The 20,720-nt window shown below is 40.2% G+C and overlaps 2 protein-coding genes across 3 annotated transcripts in view; one reads left to right on the top strand and one right to left on the bottom strand.

Annotated features, from left to right (window-relative positions):
• RABL3 (RAB, member of RAS oncogene family like 3) overlaps positions 1 to 19,662 on the bottom strand; it is a 56,130-nt gene extending 36,468 nt beyond the window's left edge. Inside the window, exons 1-2 of the mRNA XM_003261873.2 lie at positions 19,444 to 19,662; positions 7,607 to 7,698 (exon numbers count right to left, since the gene is read on the bottom strand). Coding sequence (XP_003261921.1) covers positions 7,607 to 7,698; positions 19,444 to 19,489 — 138 coding nt within the window. The 5' untranslated portion in view covers positions 19,490 to 19,662. The remainder of the gene's footprint in view (positions 1 to 7,606; positions 7,699 to 19,443) is intronic.
• A 30-nt stretch (positions 19,663 to 19,692) lies between these two features.
• The window catches only part of GTF2E1 (general transcription factor IIE subunit 1), a 38,023-nt gene continuing 36,995 nt past the window's right edge, over positions 19,693 to 20,720 (top strand). The window contains exon 1 of one of the 2 annotated variants that reach the window (XM_003261874.2): positions 19,693 to 19,776. The gene's annotated coding sequence lies outside the window, so the exon portion shown is untranslated. The remainder of the gene's footprint in view (positions 19,777 to 20,720) is intronic. The other variant, XM_030801714.1, reaches the window with a different exon arrangement.

Raw genomic sequence — 20,720 nt, 5'->3', positions numbered from 1 at the left:
ACAAATACACCCTCCAAAGACTAAACCAGGAAGAAGTTGAATCTCTGAATAGACCCATAACAGGCTCTGAAATTGGGGCAACAATTAATAGCTTACCAACCAAAAAAAGTCCAAGACCAGATGGATTCACAGACGATTTCTACTAGAGGTACAAGGAGGAGCTGGTACCATACCTTCTGAAACTATTCCAATCAATAGAAAAAGAGGGAATCCTCCCTAACTCATTTTATGAGGCCAGCATCATCCTGATGCCAAAGCCTGGCAGAGACACAACAAAAAAAGAGAATTTTAGACCAATATCCCTGATGAACATCAATGCAAAAATCCTCAATAAAATACAGGCAAACCGAATCCAGCAGCACATCAAAAAGCTTATCCACCATGATCAAGTGGGCTTCATCCCTGGGATGCAAGGCTGGTTCAACATACGCAAATCAGTAAATGTAATCCAGCATATAAACAGAACCAATGACAAAAACCACATGATCATCTCAATAGATGCAGAAAAGGCCTTTGACAAAATTCTACAGCTCTTCATGCTAAAAATGCTCAATAAATTAGGTACTGATGGGACATATCTCAAAATAATAAGAGCTATCTATGACAAACCCACAGCCAATATCATACTGAATGGGCAAAAACTGGAAGCATTCCCTTTGAAAACTGGCACAAGACAGGGATGCCCTCTCTCACCACTCCTATTCAACATAGTGTTAGAAGTTCTGGCCAGAGCAATCAGGCAGGAGAAGGAAATAAAGGGTATTCAATTAGGAAAACAGGAAGTCAAATTGTCCCTGTTTGCAGATGACATGATTGTATATCTAGAAAACCCCATTGTCTCAGCCCAAAACCTCCTTAAGCTGATAAGCAACTTCAGCAAGGTCTCAGGATACAAAATCAATGTGCAAAAATCACAAGCATTCTTATACACCAAAACAGACAAACAGAAAGCCAAATCATGAGTGAACTCCCATTCACAATTGCTTTAAAGAAAATAAAATACCTAGGAATCCAACTTACAAGGGATGTGAAGGACCTCTTCAAGGAGAACTACAAACCACTGCTCAATGAAATAAAAGAGGATACAAGCAAATGGAAGAACATTCCATGCTCATGGGTAGGAAGAATCAATATCGTGAAAATGGCCATACTGCCCAAGGTAATTTATAGATTCAATGCCATCCACATCAAGCTACCAATGACTTTCTTCACAGAATTGGAAAAAACTACTTTAAAGTTCATATGAAACCAAAAAAGAGCCCGCATCGCCAAGTCAATCCTAAGCCAAAAGAACAAAGCTGGAGGCATCACCCTACCTGACTTCAAACTATACTACAAGGGCACAGTAACCAAAACAGCATGGTTCTGGTACCAAAACAGAGATATAGACCAATGGAACAGAACAGAGCCCTCAGAAATAATGCCACACATCTACAACTATCTGATCTTTGACAAATCTGACAAAAACGAGAAATAGGGAAAGGATTCCCTATTTAATAAATGGTGCTGGGAAAACTGGCTAGCCATATGTAGAAAGCTGAACCTGGATCCCTTCCTTACCCCTTATACAAAAATTAATTCAACATGGATTAAAGACTTCAATGTTAGACCTAAAGCCATAAAACCCCTAGAAGAAAACCTAGGCAATACCATTCAGGACATAGGCATGGGCAAGGACTTCATGTCTAAAACACCAAAAGCAATGGCAACGAAAGCCAAAATAGACAAATGGGATCTAATTAAACTAAAGAGCTTCTGCATAGCAAAAGAAACTACCAACAGAGTGACCAGGCAACCTACAGAATGGGAGAAAATGTTTGCAATCTACTCATCTGACAAAGGGCTAATATCCAGAATCTACAATGAACTCAAACAAATTTACAAGAAAAAAACAAACAACCCCATCAACAAGTGGGCGAAGGATATGAACAGACACTTCTCAAAAGAAGACATTTATGCAGCCAAAAGACACATGAAAAAATGCTCATCATCACTGGCCATCAGACAAATGCAAATCAAAACCACAATGAGATACCATCTCACTCCAGTTAGAATGGCGATCATTAAAAAGTCAGGAAACAACAGGTGCTGGAGAGGATGTGGAGAAATAGGAACACTTTTACACTGTCGGTGGGACTGTAAACTAGTTCAACCATTGTGGAAGACAGTGTGGCGATTCCTCAAGGATCTAGAACTAGAAATACCATTTGGCCCAGCCATCCCATTACTGGGTATATACCCAAAGGATTATAAATCATGCTGCTATAAAGACACATGCACACGTATGTTTATTGCAGCACTATTCACAATAGCAAAGACTTGGAACCAACCCAAATGCCCATCAATGATAGACTGGATTAAGAAAATGTGGCACATATACACCATGGAATACTATGTAGCCACAAAAAATGGTGAGTTCACGTCCTTTGTAGGGACATGGATGAAGCTGGAAATGATCATTCTGAGCAAACTGTCGCAAGGACCAAAAACCAAACACTGCATGTTTTCACTCATAGGTGGGAATTGAATGATGAGAACACATGGACACAGGAAGGGGAACATCACACACCCGGGCCTGTTGTGGGGTGGAGGGAGGGGGGAAGGTTAGCATTAGGAGATATACCTAATGTTAAATGATGAGTTAATAGGTGCAGCACACCAACATGGAACATGTATACATATGTAACAAACCTGCACGTTGTGCACATGTACCCTAAAAACTTAAAGTATAATAAAAAAAGAAATTAAAGAAAAAAACTAAATTAAAAAAATTTTTTTAAACATTTTTTTATGGAGGCGGGGGTCTCACCGTGTTGCCCAGGCTGGTCTTTAACTCTTGCGCTCGGGTGATCCTCCCATCTTGGCCTCCCGAAGCAATGGAATTATAGGCATGAACCACCATGTCTGGCCTACTCAACACTTCTGGGTAAAAGTTTTTCTGTCTCATAGAGAAGAGACTAGCAGTATTTCCTATTGCTTTTTTAAGACAGGTAGAATTTGCTGGCCCAAGGTAAGGTGCATTTCATAACAAGGGGAGGAGAACATATAAGCCTTTTGATTCCTGTTAAAAAAAAACTCTTGATTTAAAATTTAACTTTGTTTGCTATCTGTGCTTTTATTCAAAAGAAGAGTTTAGGGCCCAGCATGGTGGCTCACGCCTGTAATCCCAGCACTTTGGGAGGCCAAGGTTGCAGGATTGCTTGAGTCTAGGAGTTGGAGACCAGGCTTGGGCAACACGGTGCAACGCCACCTGTATAAAATAAAAAAAGTTGGGCCAGGCTCAGTGGCTCATGCCTGTAATCCCAGGGCAGAGTATCTGAGGTCAGGAGTTTGAGACCAGCCTAGCCAACATGGCGAAACCCCACCTCTATTAAAAGTACAAAAAAATTAGCCGGCCATGGTGGTGTTGTGCCTGTAATCCCAGCTACTCGGGAGGCTGAGGCAGGAGAATCGCTTGAACCCGGGAGGCAGGGGCTGCAGTGAGCCAAGATTGTGCCACCGCACTCCAGCCCGAGCAACAGAGTGGGACTCCATCTCAAAAAAATAAATTAAATAAATAAATAAATAAAACATTAAAAAAAAAAACTGGACATGGAGCAAATCTCAACAAATTTCAAAGGATGAAAGCATACAGTGTATGTTCTCTAAGCACAATGAAAGGTAACTGAAATAAATCATTAAAAGATAATAAACATTGTCAAATGTTTGGAAATTAAGAAGCATATTCTACACAACCCATGAGTCAAAGAAAAAATTGCAATGGAAACTAGACAATAGTTTGAACTGAATAATAATGAAAAAAATTTTAGGAATGCAGTTAACACTGTGCTTAGATAGAAATTTCAGAGTCTTAGAGCTCTAAAAAAAAGTCTGAAAAAAATTAAGCAATTACTCATTTCAACAAGTTAGAAGACAGTAAATTAAACCCAGAGAAAGTATGTTCATAAAGATAAGAGCAGAAACTAACAATGCACAAAACAAACATACAATAGAGAAAATCAACAAGGCAGAAACTGGTCTTTGATAGACGTCTGGTAAGACTGATCAAGAAAGTAAGAGAAAAGCCACAAATTATTCTACCAGAAATGAAAAAGGGAATATTGTTCAATTATCTTATTGAAAAACAGTAAGACGGAAAAAATTTTTTTGTGTCAATTTACATAAAATTCTTTCAAAAACATAAACTACCAAAACTGACCCGAGAAGGAATATAGTTATTTTATTATTTTCTTTAATGTTACTTAAAAATTTCCCACAAAGAAAAACTTAGGTCCAGATGGTTTCACCTGTGAATTCTTTCAAATATCTAAGAAAAAAATAATACCAATCTTAAACAAAATCTTTCAGAGAATAGAGATTAATACTTCCCAGCTTATTTTATAAGGCTAGCATAAGCCTGATAGAAAACCCACAAGGAGATTACAAGAAAAGAAAATGATGGGACAATCTTTCTAATGAATTTAGATGCAAATGTCTAAGAAAAATATTAGCAAATTAAATCTAGTGATATATGAAAAGGGCAGCACAAGACCAAGTTAGAGTTATTACAGGATTGCAAGGTTGGTTTAACATTCAAAAAATTAATCAACATAATTTACCACAGTAATGGAATAAATCAGGAAAATCATGATTATCATAAAGAGGCAACTTGGTAAAATTGAATACCCATTCATGATACAAACTCATTGTAATAGGAATAGAAGCACATTTCTTTAATCTAATCAAATATACCGATAAAAAAATCCTCCAGCAAATACTTTACTAAATAGTGTTATACTGAAAATTTCCCATGAGATGGAAATGAAACAAAGATGCTTGTTGGTGCCATTTCTATTCAACATTGTACTAGAGTTTTAGCTAATTCAATAAGACAAGTGGGAAAGAAAACCAAGACAAAAGGTGAACAACATGAATAGAATGGGCACTGGGTGGGGATAGGAAAAGGAGTAGGGCAGGAGGAAGGGAAGGGGCAGAAAATTGGACTAAAGTTCAATTACAACTTCACATTGTAAAGCACTAGACCATAACTTCCCATTTATTAAGCTTCTCTGATCCTTCCTACAAACCTGTAGACTCAATAAAGCACATATTATTGACCTCTGTTTTCCAGATGATATAACTATGCCTCAAAGAGGTAAACTGATTAGTCTAAGGTCACTCTTTCAGAAGAGAAGGGCAATTGACTCAGGAGGTGAGGGTTTAAATCTAAGTTTCTTTTCAATATGTCATGCTCTTTCACAGAATCAGAGCTAGAAAAATCCAAAGGGAAAATTTGTCCAGAACTTGCTACTGGGTCTCCCAAACCTAAATAAAGTTGCCACTGAATTTAGGAACATGGTTGGCTAAAATGACACAAAATAGGTCTGCTCCTACTTCAAACTTATAGAAATGCTATAAAAATATTTTGAGACAGAGAGAAAGAGTAGAGAGAGGAGAGACAGAGAAGACTAGCTCAAGAGAAAGTTAGGAGAAAGAAAGGAATATCCTCAAATGCTAGAAATGAAGAAAAAACTTAAAATCAGAGTGAGAAGTGAGAACTGACATAGATTCGGATATAGCTTCAGGGGTTGGTGCCTGGAGTCTTAATGCCCATCCAGGAATAGCAGACCTGTTTTCCAGCATTCAAGGCAAAAGTATGTGTGGGTGAGTGATGAAGACTAGACTATAGATGCCTTTTTGAAATCTGGACCTTTGATGAGCTGCCCAGTCAGTGAAAAGAGAGAGTTGGAAAAACATTGTCCACAGGCTCAGGGAAACGGCAAAAACTTTCTGTCAGGGACCTCAGACAGAAGGTAGAGAGAAGATAAATGGTCCACAAGAAATGGAAACTATAGGTCTGTGCTACAATCAGATGCTGGGGGAATTTACATTATCTAGATTTACATTACCTGAGCTGAGAAATTGAAATCCTTATGGTCTTGGCAGTGACAGAAACGAAAAGGCACTGTATAGGGATACTTTCACAATATAGCATACAGGACTTCCAAAGGGAGAGGAAAAAAATCCTATTGAAGATGTGATCATCCTAAAGAATTACAAGCCATACAAGGAGATACATTTCCATGAAGTAGAGTAGCATATACAGCAAGGAGCATAGCTACCTCTCCTCCAGAAAAAATAAAATAATCCAAAAGAAACCATGAAATAAGTATGTTGGAAATTATTAAAATAAAAAGCAGACACCATAATGAAGGATCAGGACATTTTGGAAAATTTTTACATTTTAAAAAGAACTAAAAGGAACATCTAGAAATTAAAAAGTATAGGTACTTGGAATGAAAAACTGTATAGATATATTAAAAAGCGGATTAGATATAATTGAAGAGATTCTTAGTTAACTGGAAGGCAGATATGAGTACATTATCCAGAAGGCAGCAAGGAGAAATATTAACAGTTATGAAGAACAAAAATCTCATAGAAAGTCAAGAGGAAGGGATAGAAGAAATGAGGGAAGACAGATAATGGCTTAAAATTCTGAAAAATAAAGACATGAGAACCATGACTACTTCTGAATAGGATGAATAAAAATGAATCTACACCTAGACATAGGTTAGCAAAACAACAAAATATCAAAGATTTAAAAAAACACAAAAAATATTTTAAAAGCAACCAAAGAAGAAATTACATTAAAAAGGAATAATAATTAGTCTCATGGAAGATTTCTAATCAGCAGTAATGTAAATCAGAGCCATGGAACAATAACTTCAAAGAACAGAAGGAAAATAACTATCAGTCTAGCCAACTACCTTGCCTTCCGTATGTGTTTCCTAACTCAAAGGAGAGAGGTGTGCCAGCAGATGAGAGGCTTGTCAGAACTAGCTGGCATTAGCAAAGACCAATGATATCTGGGAAGATATTTAATTTAATTAAAACTATACCTGGGCCGGGCGCGGTGGCTCACGCTTGTAATCCCAGCACTTTGGGAAGCCAAGGCAGGCGGATCACGAGATCAGGAGATCGAGACCACGGTGAAACCCCGTCTCTACTACAAATACAAAAAAATTAGCCGGGCGTGGTGGCGGGCGCCTGTAGTCCCAGCTACTCGGAGAGGCTGAGGCAGGAGAATGGCGTGAACCCGGGAGGCGGAGCTTGCAGTGAGCCGAGATCGCGCCACTGCACTCCAGTCCGGGCCACAGAGCGAGACTGTCTCAAAAAAAAAAAAAAATTAAAACTATACCTAATTCCTAAACACAAGATGGAACTAATGACCCAGACATGAAGCTCCGGGAGCTTTTGCCTTTACATTATATTTCTAGCTGAAAGTTGGCAGTCTTAATAGCACAAGCTTAGGCAGAATTATTTACGGAGGATGCTATGTGAACTCTAGATATATGGCACAGTGATTAAAACTGAAGTGTGTGGCATCAGACAAACTGTTCAAATCTTGACTCTGCCTTAGTTTCTGCATCTACACATCTCAGTTTTAAAAAGGTGAAATAAGAATGGACATGTAAAGGAACTGGCATACTACCTGGCACATAGTATGAATGTAATAAATCCCAGCTATTACTATTAATCTTGACCATAGTACTGTAATTTGATCATGTAATTTGAAGCAGTTATCTTTAGTACATTATTGAAAAACTAAAATATAAAAGACACATACTCTGACATCCACTGAGCAGCCCACAGTCCATGATGGATTTCCCAGCACTTGATTTTGGCATAGGAGATGGACTAATGAAGATTTCCCAACACCTGTAAGAGATACGAGAACTCTAGTCACGTAAGAGAGAATGCTGAAATCTGTTTTGGAAAGAATAAGACTAATACTACACAGGAATAATGTTAAGTAAAGCATAGTTGTTAGAATGCCATACCAACAATATAAGCTTCACTGAATAAAGTGAAGATGGTAGAGGGCAGTGGTTCTCTCAAATTTAGCATCAGAATCACCCGGAGGGTGCGTTAAAACATGGAATGCTGGGCTCCACCCCCAGACTTTCTGATTTAGCGGGTCTGTCTTGGGGCCCAAGATTTCTAACAAGTTCCCAAGTCATACTGATACTGGTCCAGGGGTCTCACTTTGAGAACCACTGGTCCAGGTCAATTTCATATTAATGAATCCCTTTCCTTTTGAATGATTTAATCAATCTAGCCTATTTTAGAATTGTAGAATCTTAACAGATCTGAGAAGTAATCCCTCTCTCCTGCACACCAATGCTGAGGTTCCCTCCATGGCATCCTGTTAGAGGGTCTTCCAGACTGTGCTTGAATACTGTCAGTGAGAGGGATTCACCATTTCACAATTCTAAATTTAGACACTCCAGTTCTCCCACATAGTGATTTAAAAAAAGCAGCCAACCACTTAGCCCAGACTTACCTTTTGGAAAAAAGGTCTACTCCCTCTTCTACATCATGGCCCTTTAAGTCACCATTTGATCTTCTTTTAGATTTCTTGGGCTCAGGGAAATCTAGTTATTAATTCTAAGGGTAGTATTCAGAGATTTGTATAAAGAGGAAAGGGAATGAGCTCTTCCTCTACATCCATGTGTGGAGTCACTCACTCATTCATTTAACAGCATTTTTGGGATTCCATTATGACAAGCATGGTTGGTATCTTTACAAATCACTAGTTTTATCAAAAATTTAGATCATCTCTTTGATCATACCGTGTATGAACCTATTGTTTATTTTTTATTATAAAAAGTTATATTTACAATCTAGAAAGTATGCACAAATGAGGGCCAGGCACGGGGGCTCACATCTGTACTCCCAGTGCTTTGGGAGGCTGAGGCAGGAGGATCACTTGAGCCCAGGAGTTTGTGACCAGCCTGGGCAACATAGCAAGACTGCATCTCTACAAAAACTAAATTTTAAAGAAATTAGCCAGGCATGGTGGCCTGTGTCTGTAGTCCTAGCTACTCAGCAGGCTGAGGCAGGATGATCCCTTGAGCTCAGGAGTTGGAGGTTGCAGTGAGCTATGATCACACTGCTGTACTCTAGCCTGGGTGACAGAGTGAGACCCTGTCTCCAAAAAAAAAATCACCTTAAGACTACTGTCAACATGAAGGTTTATTTAATTCCACAAGAAAAGTTTTTCTATAAGCAGGTGGTTATTGTGATTATATACATAGTATACTTAAAAACAATAAAACAACATAAGCCTCTGCTTCCATAGCTTGTTCTGTCTGGAATATCCTACCCATCCTCTCCCTTCCCTCCCCTCCCCCATTGGCCTGGTGAATTAATCTTTGGAGACTCAGCATCACTCCACTTATAAAGTATTTTCTGAACCCACACAGGGAGAACGAAGCATAGCATCCACTATTCTCTGGGCCTCCACTATACCCTGTACATTTTCCTACAGAGCACTTAAAACACATTATTACATGTGTTTATTTATAGGTTTTATTAACTTTAATTTTTTTTGACTGGATGTTGGATTTTTATTCATCTTAAAAAATGATGCCGTCTGTTGATTTATTTGCAGTGGAGAAGAATGCCCTGTATAAAGAAATATGTTTTATTTTATTTATTTGTTTATTATTATACTTTAAGTTCTAGGGTATATGTGCACAATGTGCAGTTTGTCACATATGTATACATGCACCATGTTGGTGTGCTGCACCCATTAACTCGTCATTTAAACTAGGTATGTCTCCCAATGCTATCCCTCCCCCCTCCCCCCACCCCACAAAAGGCCCCGGGGTGTGATGTTCCCCTTCCTGTGTCCAAGTGTTCTCATTGTTCAATTCCAACCTATGAGTGAGAACATGCGGTGTTTGGTTTTTTGTCCTTGTGATAGTTTGCTCAGAATGATGGTTTCCAGCTTCATCCATGTCCCTACAAAGGACAGGAACTCATCCTTTTTTATGGCTGCATAGTATTCCATGGTGTATATCTGAAACATTTTCTATCATTGATGGACATTTGGGTTGGTTCCAAGTCTTTGCTATTGTGAATAGTGCTGCAATAAACATACATGTGCATGTGTCTTTATAGCAGCATGATTTATAAATCTTTAGGTATATACCCAGTAATGGGATGGCTGGGCCAAATGGTATTTCTAGTTCTAGATCCTTGAGGAATCACCACACTGTCTTCCACAATGGTTGAACTAGTTTACGGTCCCACCAACAGTGTAAAAGTGTTCCTGTTTCTCCATATCCTCTCCAGTACCTGTTGTTTCCTGACTTTTTAATGATCGCCATTCTAACTGGAGTGAGATGGTATCTCATTGTGGTTTTGATTTGCATTTGTCTGATGGCCAGTGATGATGAGCATTTTTTCATGTGTCTTTTGGCTGCATAAATGTCTTCTTTTGAGAAGTGTCTGTTCATATCCTTCGCCCACTTGTTGATGGGGTTGTTTGTTTTTTTCTTGTAAATATGTTTGAGTTCATTGTAGATTCTGGATATTAGCCCTTTGTCAGATGAGTAGATTGCAAACATTTTCTCCCATTCTGTAGGTTGCCTGGTCACTCTGTTGGTAGTTTCCTTTGCTGTGCAGAAGCTCTTTAGTTTAATTAGATCCCATTTGTCTATTTTGGCTTTTGTTGCCATTGCTTTTGGTGTTTTAGACATGAAGTCCTTGCCCACGCCTATGTCCTGAATGGTATTGCCTAGGTTTTCTTCTAGGGGTTTTATGGTTTTAGGTCTAACATTTAAGTCTTTAATCCATGTTGTATATTTTTGTATAAGGGGTAAGGAAGGGATTTTTGTATAAGGGGTAAGGAAGGGATCCAGGTTCAGCTTTCTACATATGGCTAGCCAGTTTTCCCAGCACCATTTATTAAATAGGGAATCCTTTCCCCATTTCTTGTTCTTGTCAGGTTTGTCAAAGATTAGATGGTTGTAGGTGTGTGGTATTATTTCTGAGGGCTCTGTTCTGTTCCATTGGTCTATATCTCTGTTTTGGTACCAGTACCATGCTGTTTTGGTTACTATAGCCTTGTAGTGTAGTTTGAAGTCAGGTAGCATGATGCCTCCAGCTTTGTTCCTTTGGCTTAGGATTGTCTTGCAAACACGGGCCCTTTTTTGGTTCTATATGAACTTTAAAGTAGTTTTTTCCAATTCTGTGAAGAAAGTCAGTGCAAGCTTGATGGGGATGGCATTGAATCTATAAATTACCTTGGGCAGTATGGCCATTTCCACGATATTGATTCTTCCTACCCATGAGCATGGAATGTTCTTCCATTTGTTTGTGTCCTCTTTTATTTCATTGAGCAGTGGTTTGTAGTTCTCCTTGAAGAGGTCCCTCACATCCCTTGTAAGTTGGATTCCTAGGTATTTTATTCTCTTTGAAGCAATTGTGAATGGGAGTTCACTCATGATTTGGATCTCTGTATGTCTGTGATTGGTGTACAAGAATGCTTGTGATTTTTGTACATTGATTTTGTATCTTGAAACTTTCCTGAAGTTACTAATCAGCTTAAGGAGATTTTGGGCTGAGACGATGGGGTTTTCTAGATATACAATCATGTCATCTGCAAACAGGGACAATTTGACTTCCTCTTTTCCTAATTGAATACCCTTTATTTCCTTCTCCTGACTGATTGCCCTGGCCAGAACTTCTAACACTATGTTGAATAGGAGTGGTGAGAGAGGGCATCCCTGTCTTGTGCCAGTTTTCAAAGGGAATGCTTCCAGTTTTTGCCCATTCAGTATCATACTGGCTGTGGGTTTGCCATAAATATCTCTTATTATTTTGAGATATGTTCCATCAATACCTAATTTATTGAGAGTTTTTAGCATGAAGGGCTGTAGAATTTTGTCAAAGGCCTTTTCTGCATCTATTGAGATAATCATGTGGTTTTTGTCTTTGGTTCTGTTTATATGCTGGATTATGTTTATTGATTTGTGTATGTTGAACCAGCCTTGCATCCCAGGGATGAAGCCCACTTGATCATGGTGGATAAGCTTTTTGATGTGTTGCTGGATTCGGTTTGCCAGTATTTTATTGAGGATTTTTGCATTGATGTTAATCAGGGATATTGGTCTAAAATACTCTTTTTTTTGTTGTGTCTCTGTCAGGCTTTGGTATCAGGATGATCTTGGCCTCATAAAATGAGTTAGGGAGGGTTCCCTCTTTTTCTATTGATTGGAATAGTTTCAGAAAGAATGGTACCAGCTCCTCTTTGTACCTCTGGTAGAATTCGGCTGTGAATCCATCTGGTCCTGGACTTTTTTTGGTTGGCAGGCTATTAATTATTGCCTCAATTTCAGAGTCTGTTATTGGTCTATTCAGAGATTCAACTTCTTCCTGGTTTAGTCTTGGGAGGGCATATGTGTCCAGGAATTTATTCATTTCTTCTAGATTTTCTAGTTTATTTGCGTAGAGGTGTTCATAGTATTCTCTGATGGTAGTTTGTATTTCTGTGTGATTGGTGGTGATATCCCCTTTATCATTTTTTATTGCATCTATTTGATTCTTCTCTCTTTTCTTATTAGTCTTGCTAGTGGTCTATCAATTTTGTTGATCTTTTCAAAAAACCAGCTCCTGGATTCACTGATTTTTTGAAGGGTTTTTTGTGTCCCTATCTCCTTCAGTTCTGCTCTGATCTTAGTTATTTCTTGCTTTCTGCCAGCTTTTGAATGTGTTTGCTCTTGCTTCGCTAATTCTTTTAATTGTGATGTTAGGGTGTCAATTTTAGATCTTTCCTACTTTCTCTTGTGGGTATTTAGTGCTACAAATTTCCCTCTACACACTGCTTTAAACGTGTCCTAGAGATTCTGGTATGTTGTGTCTTTGTTCCCATTGGTTTCAAAGAACAGCTTTATTTCTGCCTTCATTTCATTATGTACCCAGTAGTCATTCAGGAGCAGGAGGTTCAGTTTCCATGCAGCTGAGTGGTTTTGAGTGAGTTTCTTAATCCTGAGTTCTAGTTTGATTGCACTGTGGTCTGAGAGACAGTTTGTTATAATTTCTGTTCTTTTACATTTACTGAGGATTGCTTTACTTCCAACTATGTGGTCAATTTTGGAATAAATGTGATGTGGTGCTGAGAAGAATGTATATTCTTTTAATTTGGGGTGGAGAGTTCTGTAGAGGTCTATTAGGTCTGCTTGGTGCAGAGCTGAGTTCAGTTCCTGGATATCCTTGTTAACTTTCTGTCTCGTTGATCTGTCTAATGTTGACAGTGGGGTGTTAAAGTCTCCCATTATCATTGTGTGGGAGTCTAAGTCTCGTTCTAGGTCTCTAAGGACTTGCTTTATGAATCTGGGTGCTCCTCTATTGGGTGCATATATGTTTAGGATAGTTACCTGTTCTTGTTGAATTGATCCCTTTACCATTATGTAATGGCCTTCTTTGTCTCTTTTGATCTTTGTTGGTTTAAAGTCTGTTTTATCAGAGAGTAGGACTGCAACCCATGCCTTTTTTTGTTTTCCATTTGCTTGGTAGATCTTCCTCCATCCCTTTGAGCCTATGTGTGTCTCTGTACGTGAGATGGGTCTCCTGAATACAGCACACTGATGGGTCTTGACAATTTGCCAGTCTGTGTCTTTTAGTTGGAGGATTTAGCCCACTTACATTTAACGTTAATATTGTTATGTGTGAATTTTATCCTGTCATTATGATGTTAGCTGGTTATTTTGCTCATTAGTTGATGCAGTTTCTTCTTGGCCTTGACGGTCTTTACACTTTGGCATGTTTTTGCAGTGGCTGGTACCGGTTGTTCCTTTCCATGTTTAGTGTTTCCTTCAGGAGCTCTTTTAGGGCAGGCCCGGTGGTGACAAAATCTCTATTTGCTCGTCTATAAAGGATTTTATTTCTCCTTCACTTATGAAGCTTAGTTTGGCTGGATATGAAATTCTGGGTTGAAAATTCTTTTATTTAAGAATGTTGAATATTAGCCCCCACTCTCTTCTGGTTTGTAGAGTTACTGCTGAGAGATTCGCTGATGGGCTTCCCTTTATGGGTAACCTGACTTTTCTCTCTGGCTGCCCTTAACATTTTTTCCTTCATTTCAACTTTGGTGAATCTGACAATTATGTGTCTTGGAGTTGCTCTTCTTGAGGAGTATCTTTGTGGCGTCCTCTGTATTTCCTGAACATGAATGTTGGCCTGCCTTCCTAGGTTGGGGAAGTTCTCCTGGATAATATCCTGCAGAGTGTTTTCCAACTGGGTTCCATTCTCCCTGTCACTTTCAGGTACATCAATCAGACGTAGATTTGGTCTTTTCACATAGTCCCATATTTCTTGGAGACTTGGTTGTTCTTTTCACTCTTTTGTCTCTAAACTTCTCTTCTCACTTCATTTCATACATTTGATCTTCAATCACTGATATCCTTTCTTCCAGTTGATCGAATCGGCTACTGAAGCTTGTGAATCGTCACGTAGTTCTCGTGCCATGGTTTTCAGCTCCATCAGGTCCTTTAAGTACTGCTCTACATTGGTTATTCTAGTTAGCCATTCATCTAATCTTTTTTCAAGGTTTTTAGCTTCTTTGCAATGGGTTTGAACTTCGTCCTTTAGCTTGGAGAAGTTTGATCATCTGAAGCCTTCTTCTCTCAACTCGTGAAAGTCATTCTCCACCCAGCTTTTTTCCGTTGCTGGAGAGGAGCTGCGTTCCTTTGGAGGGGGAGAGGCACTCTGATTTTTAGAATTTTCAGCTTTTCTGCTGTCTTTTCCCTATCTTTGTGGTTTTATCTACCTTTGGTCTTTGATGATGGAGACATACAGATGTGGTTTTGTTGTGGATGTCCTTTCTGTTTGTTAGTTTTCCTTGTCACAGTCAGGACCCTCAGCTGCAGGTCTGTTGGATTTTGATGGAAGTCCACTCCAGATCCTGTTTGCCTGGGTATCAGCAGCAGAGGCTGCAGAACAGCGAATATTGCTGAACAGCAAATGTTGCTGCCTGATCATTCATTCCTCTGGAAGCTTTTTCTCAGCGGGGTACCTGGCTGTGTGAGGTGTCAGTCTGCCCCTACTGGAGGGTGCCTCCCAGTTAGGCTCCTCAGGGTCAGGGACCCACTTGAGGGGGCAGTCTGTCCGTTCTCAGAACTTAAACTCCATGCTGGGAGAACCACTATTCACTTCAAAGCTGTTAGACAGGGATATTTAAGTCTGCAGAGGTTTCTGCTGCTAGACATTTAAGTCTGCAGAGGTTTCTGGCTATGCCCTGCCCTCAGAGATGGAGTCTACAGAGGCAGGCAGGCCTCCTTGAGCTGGGGTTGGCTCCACCCAGTTCGAGCTTCCTGGCCTCTTTGTTTACCTACTCAAGCTTCATCAATGGCAGGCGCCCTTCCCCCAGCCTCGCTGCCCCCTTGCAGATTGATCTCAGACTGCTGTGCTTGCAATGAGCAAGGCTCCGTGGGCATGGGACCCTCTGAGCCAGGTGAGGGATATAATCTCCGGGTGTGCTGTTTGCTAAGACTGTTGGAAAAGCACAGTATTAGGGTGGGAGTGACCCAATTTTCCAGGTGCCGTCTGTCACTGCTTCTCTTGGCTAGGAAAGGGAATTCCCTGACCCCTTGCACTTCCCGGGTGAGGTGATGCCTCACCCTGCTTTGGCTCACACTCAGTGGGCTGCACCCACTGTCCTGCCCCCACTGTCTGACAAGCCCCAGTGAAATTAACTTGGTACCTCGCTGGAAATGCAGAAATCACCCGTCTTCTGCGTCGCTCACGCTGGGAGCTGTAGACTGGAGCTGTTCCTAATCTGCCATCTTGGAACCGCCCCCTTAATTTTAAGTTCCTTGAGGGTTCTTATGCATCTTTTTTATCTTTAGTACTTAGATCAGAACCTTAATTAGTATTTATTAAAAGTTTCCATATTATTCCAAAATCTTCATAAACATTTAAAGTATCTCCATAGTACTTCAGAGAGTAGGCATAAAAATTTACTTAATCATTCTTCCATTATTAGATATTTAGGGTGTTTTGAAATTTTTGATATGCTAGTGAAAGGTTATTTCTGTTTAAACCTTTGTTTAAAATTAAAATTATGTCCTTAGTATACCTTCCCAGAAGTAAACTCAGTACTTAAAAGGAAACATTTAAACTTCTTGATATGTATTGAGAAATAACTTTCATAGGGTTATACTGCCACCAGCCATACACTTGAGCCTGCAGGTCTTGTTGCACCTCAACAGTATCATGTAGTTGGCTTTTCATCTTTGTTAACTTGATAAAGGAATAAAAGTGACATCTTGGCCAGGCGCGTTGGCTCATGCCTGTAATCCCAGCACTTTGGGAGGCGGAGGCAGGCAGATCACAAGGTCAAGAGTTCAAGACCAGCCTGGCCAAAATGGTGAAACCCCGTCTCTACTAAAATTACAAAAATTAGCTGGGCGTGGTGGTGTATGCCTGTAATCCCAGCTACTTGGGAGGCTGAGGCAAGAGAATCGCTTGAACCCAGGAGGCAGAGGTTGCAGTGAGCTGAGATTGTGCCACTGCACTCCAGCCTGGGTGACAGAGCAACAGTCCGTCTCGGTGGTGGGGGGCATTGGGGGAGTGACAGCTTACTTTAGTCTGCATTTCTTTACTTTCTGATAAAGATCAAAGATTATCATTATGATTATTCTGGCAAATCAGTTGTTTTTCCTCTCATAAATTCTCTGTTGATCTGCTCTGTACTTTTATCTACCAGGTTTTAGTGTCATTAATTTACATGAGCTCTTTATCTATTAAATATATTAATCATTTTATGTATGTGTAATTGAATCAAACATTTTCCCAGGATTCACTTTTATTAATTTTTTTACATAGAAACATTTAAGATTTTTAAATATTCAAAATTATATTTGTCATTGAATTTACTGCATTGTATCTAACATCTGTAACTTTTAGGATATATCGTTGATTCTGTATTTGTAAATAGGTTTGTTTATGTTCAAGGAATGTATCTATCCACTTAATTATCAGCTTGATGCAACACTTGAGGCCTCGTTTAGCTTAATTGTGTTAGGGTAAACATTTCTAGGCAGTAAAATTATATAGCTCTCCATGAATTAACTGCTTTGGGTGATAAGTATTAGCTAACACAGGATGAAACCCTAAACAGTAAGAACAGTTGAAGTGCTAGGGAATAATGGCTGATTTCATTTCTTTAAGAATTTTGGGACATTCTGATTTTATTTTTTCACCTTTAGAACTAAATTTGATCAAAAGAATGCACTTGATTTGCTTGGCGGCAAGAAAGGCCCAATATAAATAAATGTCAGCTCCAAATACAGCTGACAAATACTAGTCCCTAATCTCTGAAAGAAAGAGAAAACCGTATGGTAGTGAGACTTTTGGGGTTCCTTACCAAATTACCAAATATCTCAATAGGATAGAAAACAAATCTCCAAATATCAACTCATTTCTTTCTTCTTTTTATTTTTTTTCTTGGAGATAGGTTCTCACTCTATCACCCAGGCTAGAGTGCAGTGGCACGATCCTAGCTCACTGCAGCCTCAAACTTCTGGGTTCACGTGATCTTCTCATCTCAGCCTCCTGAGCAGCTGGGACTACAGGTGTACACCACCATGCCTGGCTAACTTTCCGTATTGTTTTTGGTAGAGAGAGGGTCTTGCCATGTTGCCCAGGCTGGTCTTGAACTGAGCTCAGACAATCCACCCGCCTCAATCTCCCAAAGTGCTAGGATTACAGGCAAGAGCCACCTTGTCTGGCTAAGTCATTTCTTTATATATTTGTGAAACCCTCAAATTTTGATGAGGGAAATGGCCTTCATTTAAAAATAAACTTTCAGGTTTGAAACAAAGGCCGAGGAAGTGTAAAAAGTGTATTCTAAACTGCCAGACTGTGTACTTTTAAATCGCAGTTAAAAGGAGACTGACAAAATTACCTTTTAAAAAGATAAAAAGACAGTAACTAACTTTGCACATAAAGGTTAACATTAGTGAATGTGTGACAACATCAATCACTTTCCTGGCCATCACAGCTGTGTCTTCTGCTTTACAACTAAACCATATGGGGAGGGGGGCAGTAGGGAAGCTTATCAATTGCCTGATTACTTTTTCCACATTTAATGTAGCTGCTAATTCTATCCCTGTTATATGATGCATTAATTCCACAGTTATAACTCCAGAACCTAATACAGTGCCTGTTGGAAAGAAAATAAATTGACTAGTTGCAGTAGTTTGTAATATGAAGGGATTGTTAGATACAATAGAAAATGGAATTATAGAGGACAGAAAACACCCACTTAACATATCAGGAAGAAGCCTGTTAGTTCTGGATTCTAAATTCTACTCAGTGATACTCTTGCCAAGTCCCTTTAGGCCACAATTACTTTCTTCATCTGTAAAACTAAGTGATTTTATTAAATTAACTTCGGCACCACTTCAAGCTGCCTGATGGAAATGAAGTCGACACAAATTGTGATTATGTTCATTGAGTTTCAAAAGGCAACTTTCTTAGGGGAATATTAAATAATGCTCTCTGTAAAATATTTCATAATGCAAATAATTCTTAACCTATATTTGCTGCCCACAATTTTATTTAGTTTCTGTTAAGTTTTCAAGCCTCTCCACCTCCAAGCATCTAGCACAATGTCTTTGCTCACAACACATGCTCTTAGGCCAACTCCAGAAGAGCGCTTCTATAAAATGCAAGGTGAGCATTTATTGAAGTTACTAAGGAGAGCTGAATTGCGGATTATGGAAGAAAAGATTAAGGGCAGTGAGGTGGGAGCTGGAAATCCAGACGTCAGCTGTAGTTCTCAAATGTCCCAGGTATCAAAAGAATTTTTTTTTGCATCTACTGAGATTAAAAAAAAAAAAAAAAAAAGAATTTTAACACTAGGATTAAATTGGGCTCAGCGTTAAATCCTAGCTGCTTCAGAATAAAACTCTTACTTTAATTTCTCTATTGTACAGTCTAGGACATAATAGGTTTTCAATGAAGATCAAACGAAAACCAGGAAATTAAACTCAGTTAAGAATAAAACAGGACCACTACCCAATATGTCACTGCATAATTATAACTTAGCGTTTAAGTTCGTGGACTCTGCGTTCAAAAGGATTCTGTCATTTACATCTCTCTGCCTCACTACTCTCATCTGTAAAATGGGATAGCAGGACTGATCTCAGAATTAAATGAGTTAATATACGCGAAGCGCTTGCCAGTGCACGTTTCTCAGTGCACGTTTGACTTCCTTAACGAACAAAATCTCTTCAAGGCACGGTCCTACTAACTTCTGTACCCTTAACATAGAACCCCATACAATACTCAATGCCTGCCTTTTTTTTTTTTTTTTTTTTTTTAAATAAAAGAATTGACAATACACTCTAGGCTGGGGTCGCCTGGCAGACCGATGTGGAAAGCCGCGAAGGCAAAAAAAAGACCCGGGCTCCGCGACCCCCACCCGCGCGACGCCGCCGCCGCCGCGTCGTCACACGGAGCAAAGTCCCCTGGGAAGTGTAGTCTTCAGGCCCTGGGAGGGACTTCAGCCACGGGCCGAGGACCCAGGAAGTTGAGGGAAGGAAGTTAAGGGGAGGGTTACTACGTAACTCAAAAGTGTCTGGAGCCCCAGAGGTGGGGTAAGCCGCTCACCTGAGTCTCCCAACACCAGTACCTTCACCCGATCCAGGGACGCCATCTTGCCACTGCCTTCCCTGGGTTAACGCCTGTTCCGGGATTGTAAGCCAATCAGAGTTGGGCATGGAGGGCAGAGCCTTCAATTTCATTGGCCACTCGGAGCGTGACTGTCTTGATCGAAAGCTTCACTGAACTGATTGGCTGGTCTGGTAAAAGGTAGCGGGGTGCTTCCCCAGCTGGTCGCAGGAATAGTGCGTTTTCTTTGTCGCGCAAGGGGCGTGGCTCATTTAAGCCGGTAGTTGAAGCGCTGAGGGCAGCTGTAGTGGGAGTGTTCGAAGATTCGCCTTGGTAAACCTTGTTCCCTGTTCCTTGTTCGGAGTTCCCTGGCGGGGCATTGCATTTCATGATTTCTTCTTCCTTTCGCTCCCTCTTAACTATCCTCCCCTAATGAATTACCCTCTTGCCTTGGTCCTCTTGGTCCTCCAAAGAACCATTGACCCCAGAGCGGCCCGTGTGCGACCTCGGGTAGGGCGGGCTTGTCTGCGCCGAGTGTGGCCCTGGACCCAACTGGGAGAGTCCGAGGGAGTTTGGGGTCTCGGAGTCTCACAGTGGGGAGGAGTGCATATCACCGAACGCGTCTCGTGGAGGGCAGCTGGGTCTGGAGGTTTCGCGGTAGTTTGCCGCTATGTGTGTGAAGGCGTGGAAAGTGCCATGAAATGTGGTAACAGAACACCGCAGTTAGATGTGTAGAATCCCAAGTTGTTCTAGAACTGGAGTGGCGATTTACTGAAGTAATCTAACTGGACTCTTGGCATCCACTTTTCTCGATTTTTCTCCACTCTGCAGTCAGCACAATCTTTTAGCATCCTGAATTTGATCCACTCACCTCCCGCTTAAAACTGTTTTAAATTTAAGAAGAGAGTGCCCAATAGCCTGTCCGATTCTACTGTGGAAGCAAAAGTGGAGGAAGTGAAGCGGGGGGAAGCTGGCAAGATGAGCCATGTTGGAACAAAACGTGCCTAGGAGACATATGGAAAGTTTTATGGAAGTACTTGTCTGGCTGTGCTAGATGCTGGAAATTAATTGGTGAACAAGATGAAGTCTGGTCTTAGAGATAGACGTGGAGAAAGTACAAGAAGGGGGAAGAGCCATGGAACATGTGAAAGGGGATGATTCTATGCTACTTAATGGGGAGTCTGGGAAGGCCTCTATGAGGAAATGTCATTTCAGACTTGAAGGATGATTAGGAGAAGGGGGTTTGGGCTTAGCTGTAGGGGCAGAAGGAACAGCAT

The sequence above is a fragment of the Nomascus leucogenys genome, chromosome 21, assembly GCF_006542625.1.
Source record: "Nomascus leucogenys isolate Asia chromosome 21, Asia_NLE_v1, whole genome shotgun sequence".
In the NCBI taxonomy this organism is placed as follows: Eukaryota; Metazoa; Chordata; class Mammalia; order Primates; family Hylobatidae; genus Nomascus; species Nomascus leucogenys.
Note: the sequence above shows the minus strand (reverse complement) of the source record. Positions and strands in the feature narration are given on the sequence as shown.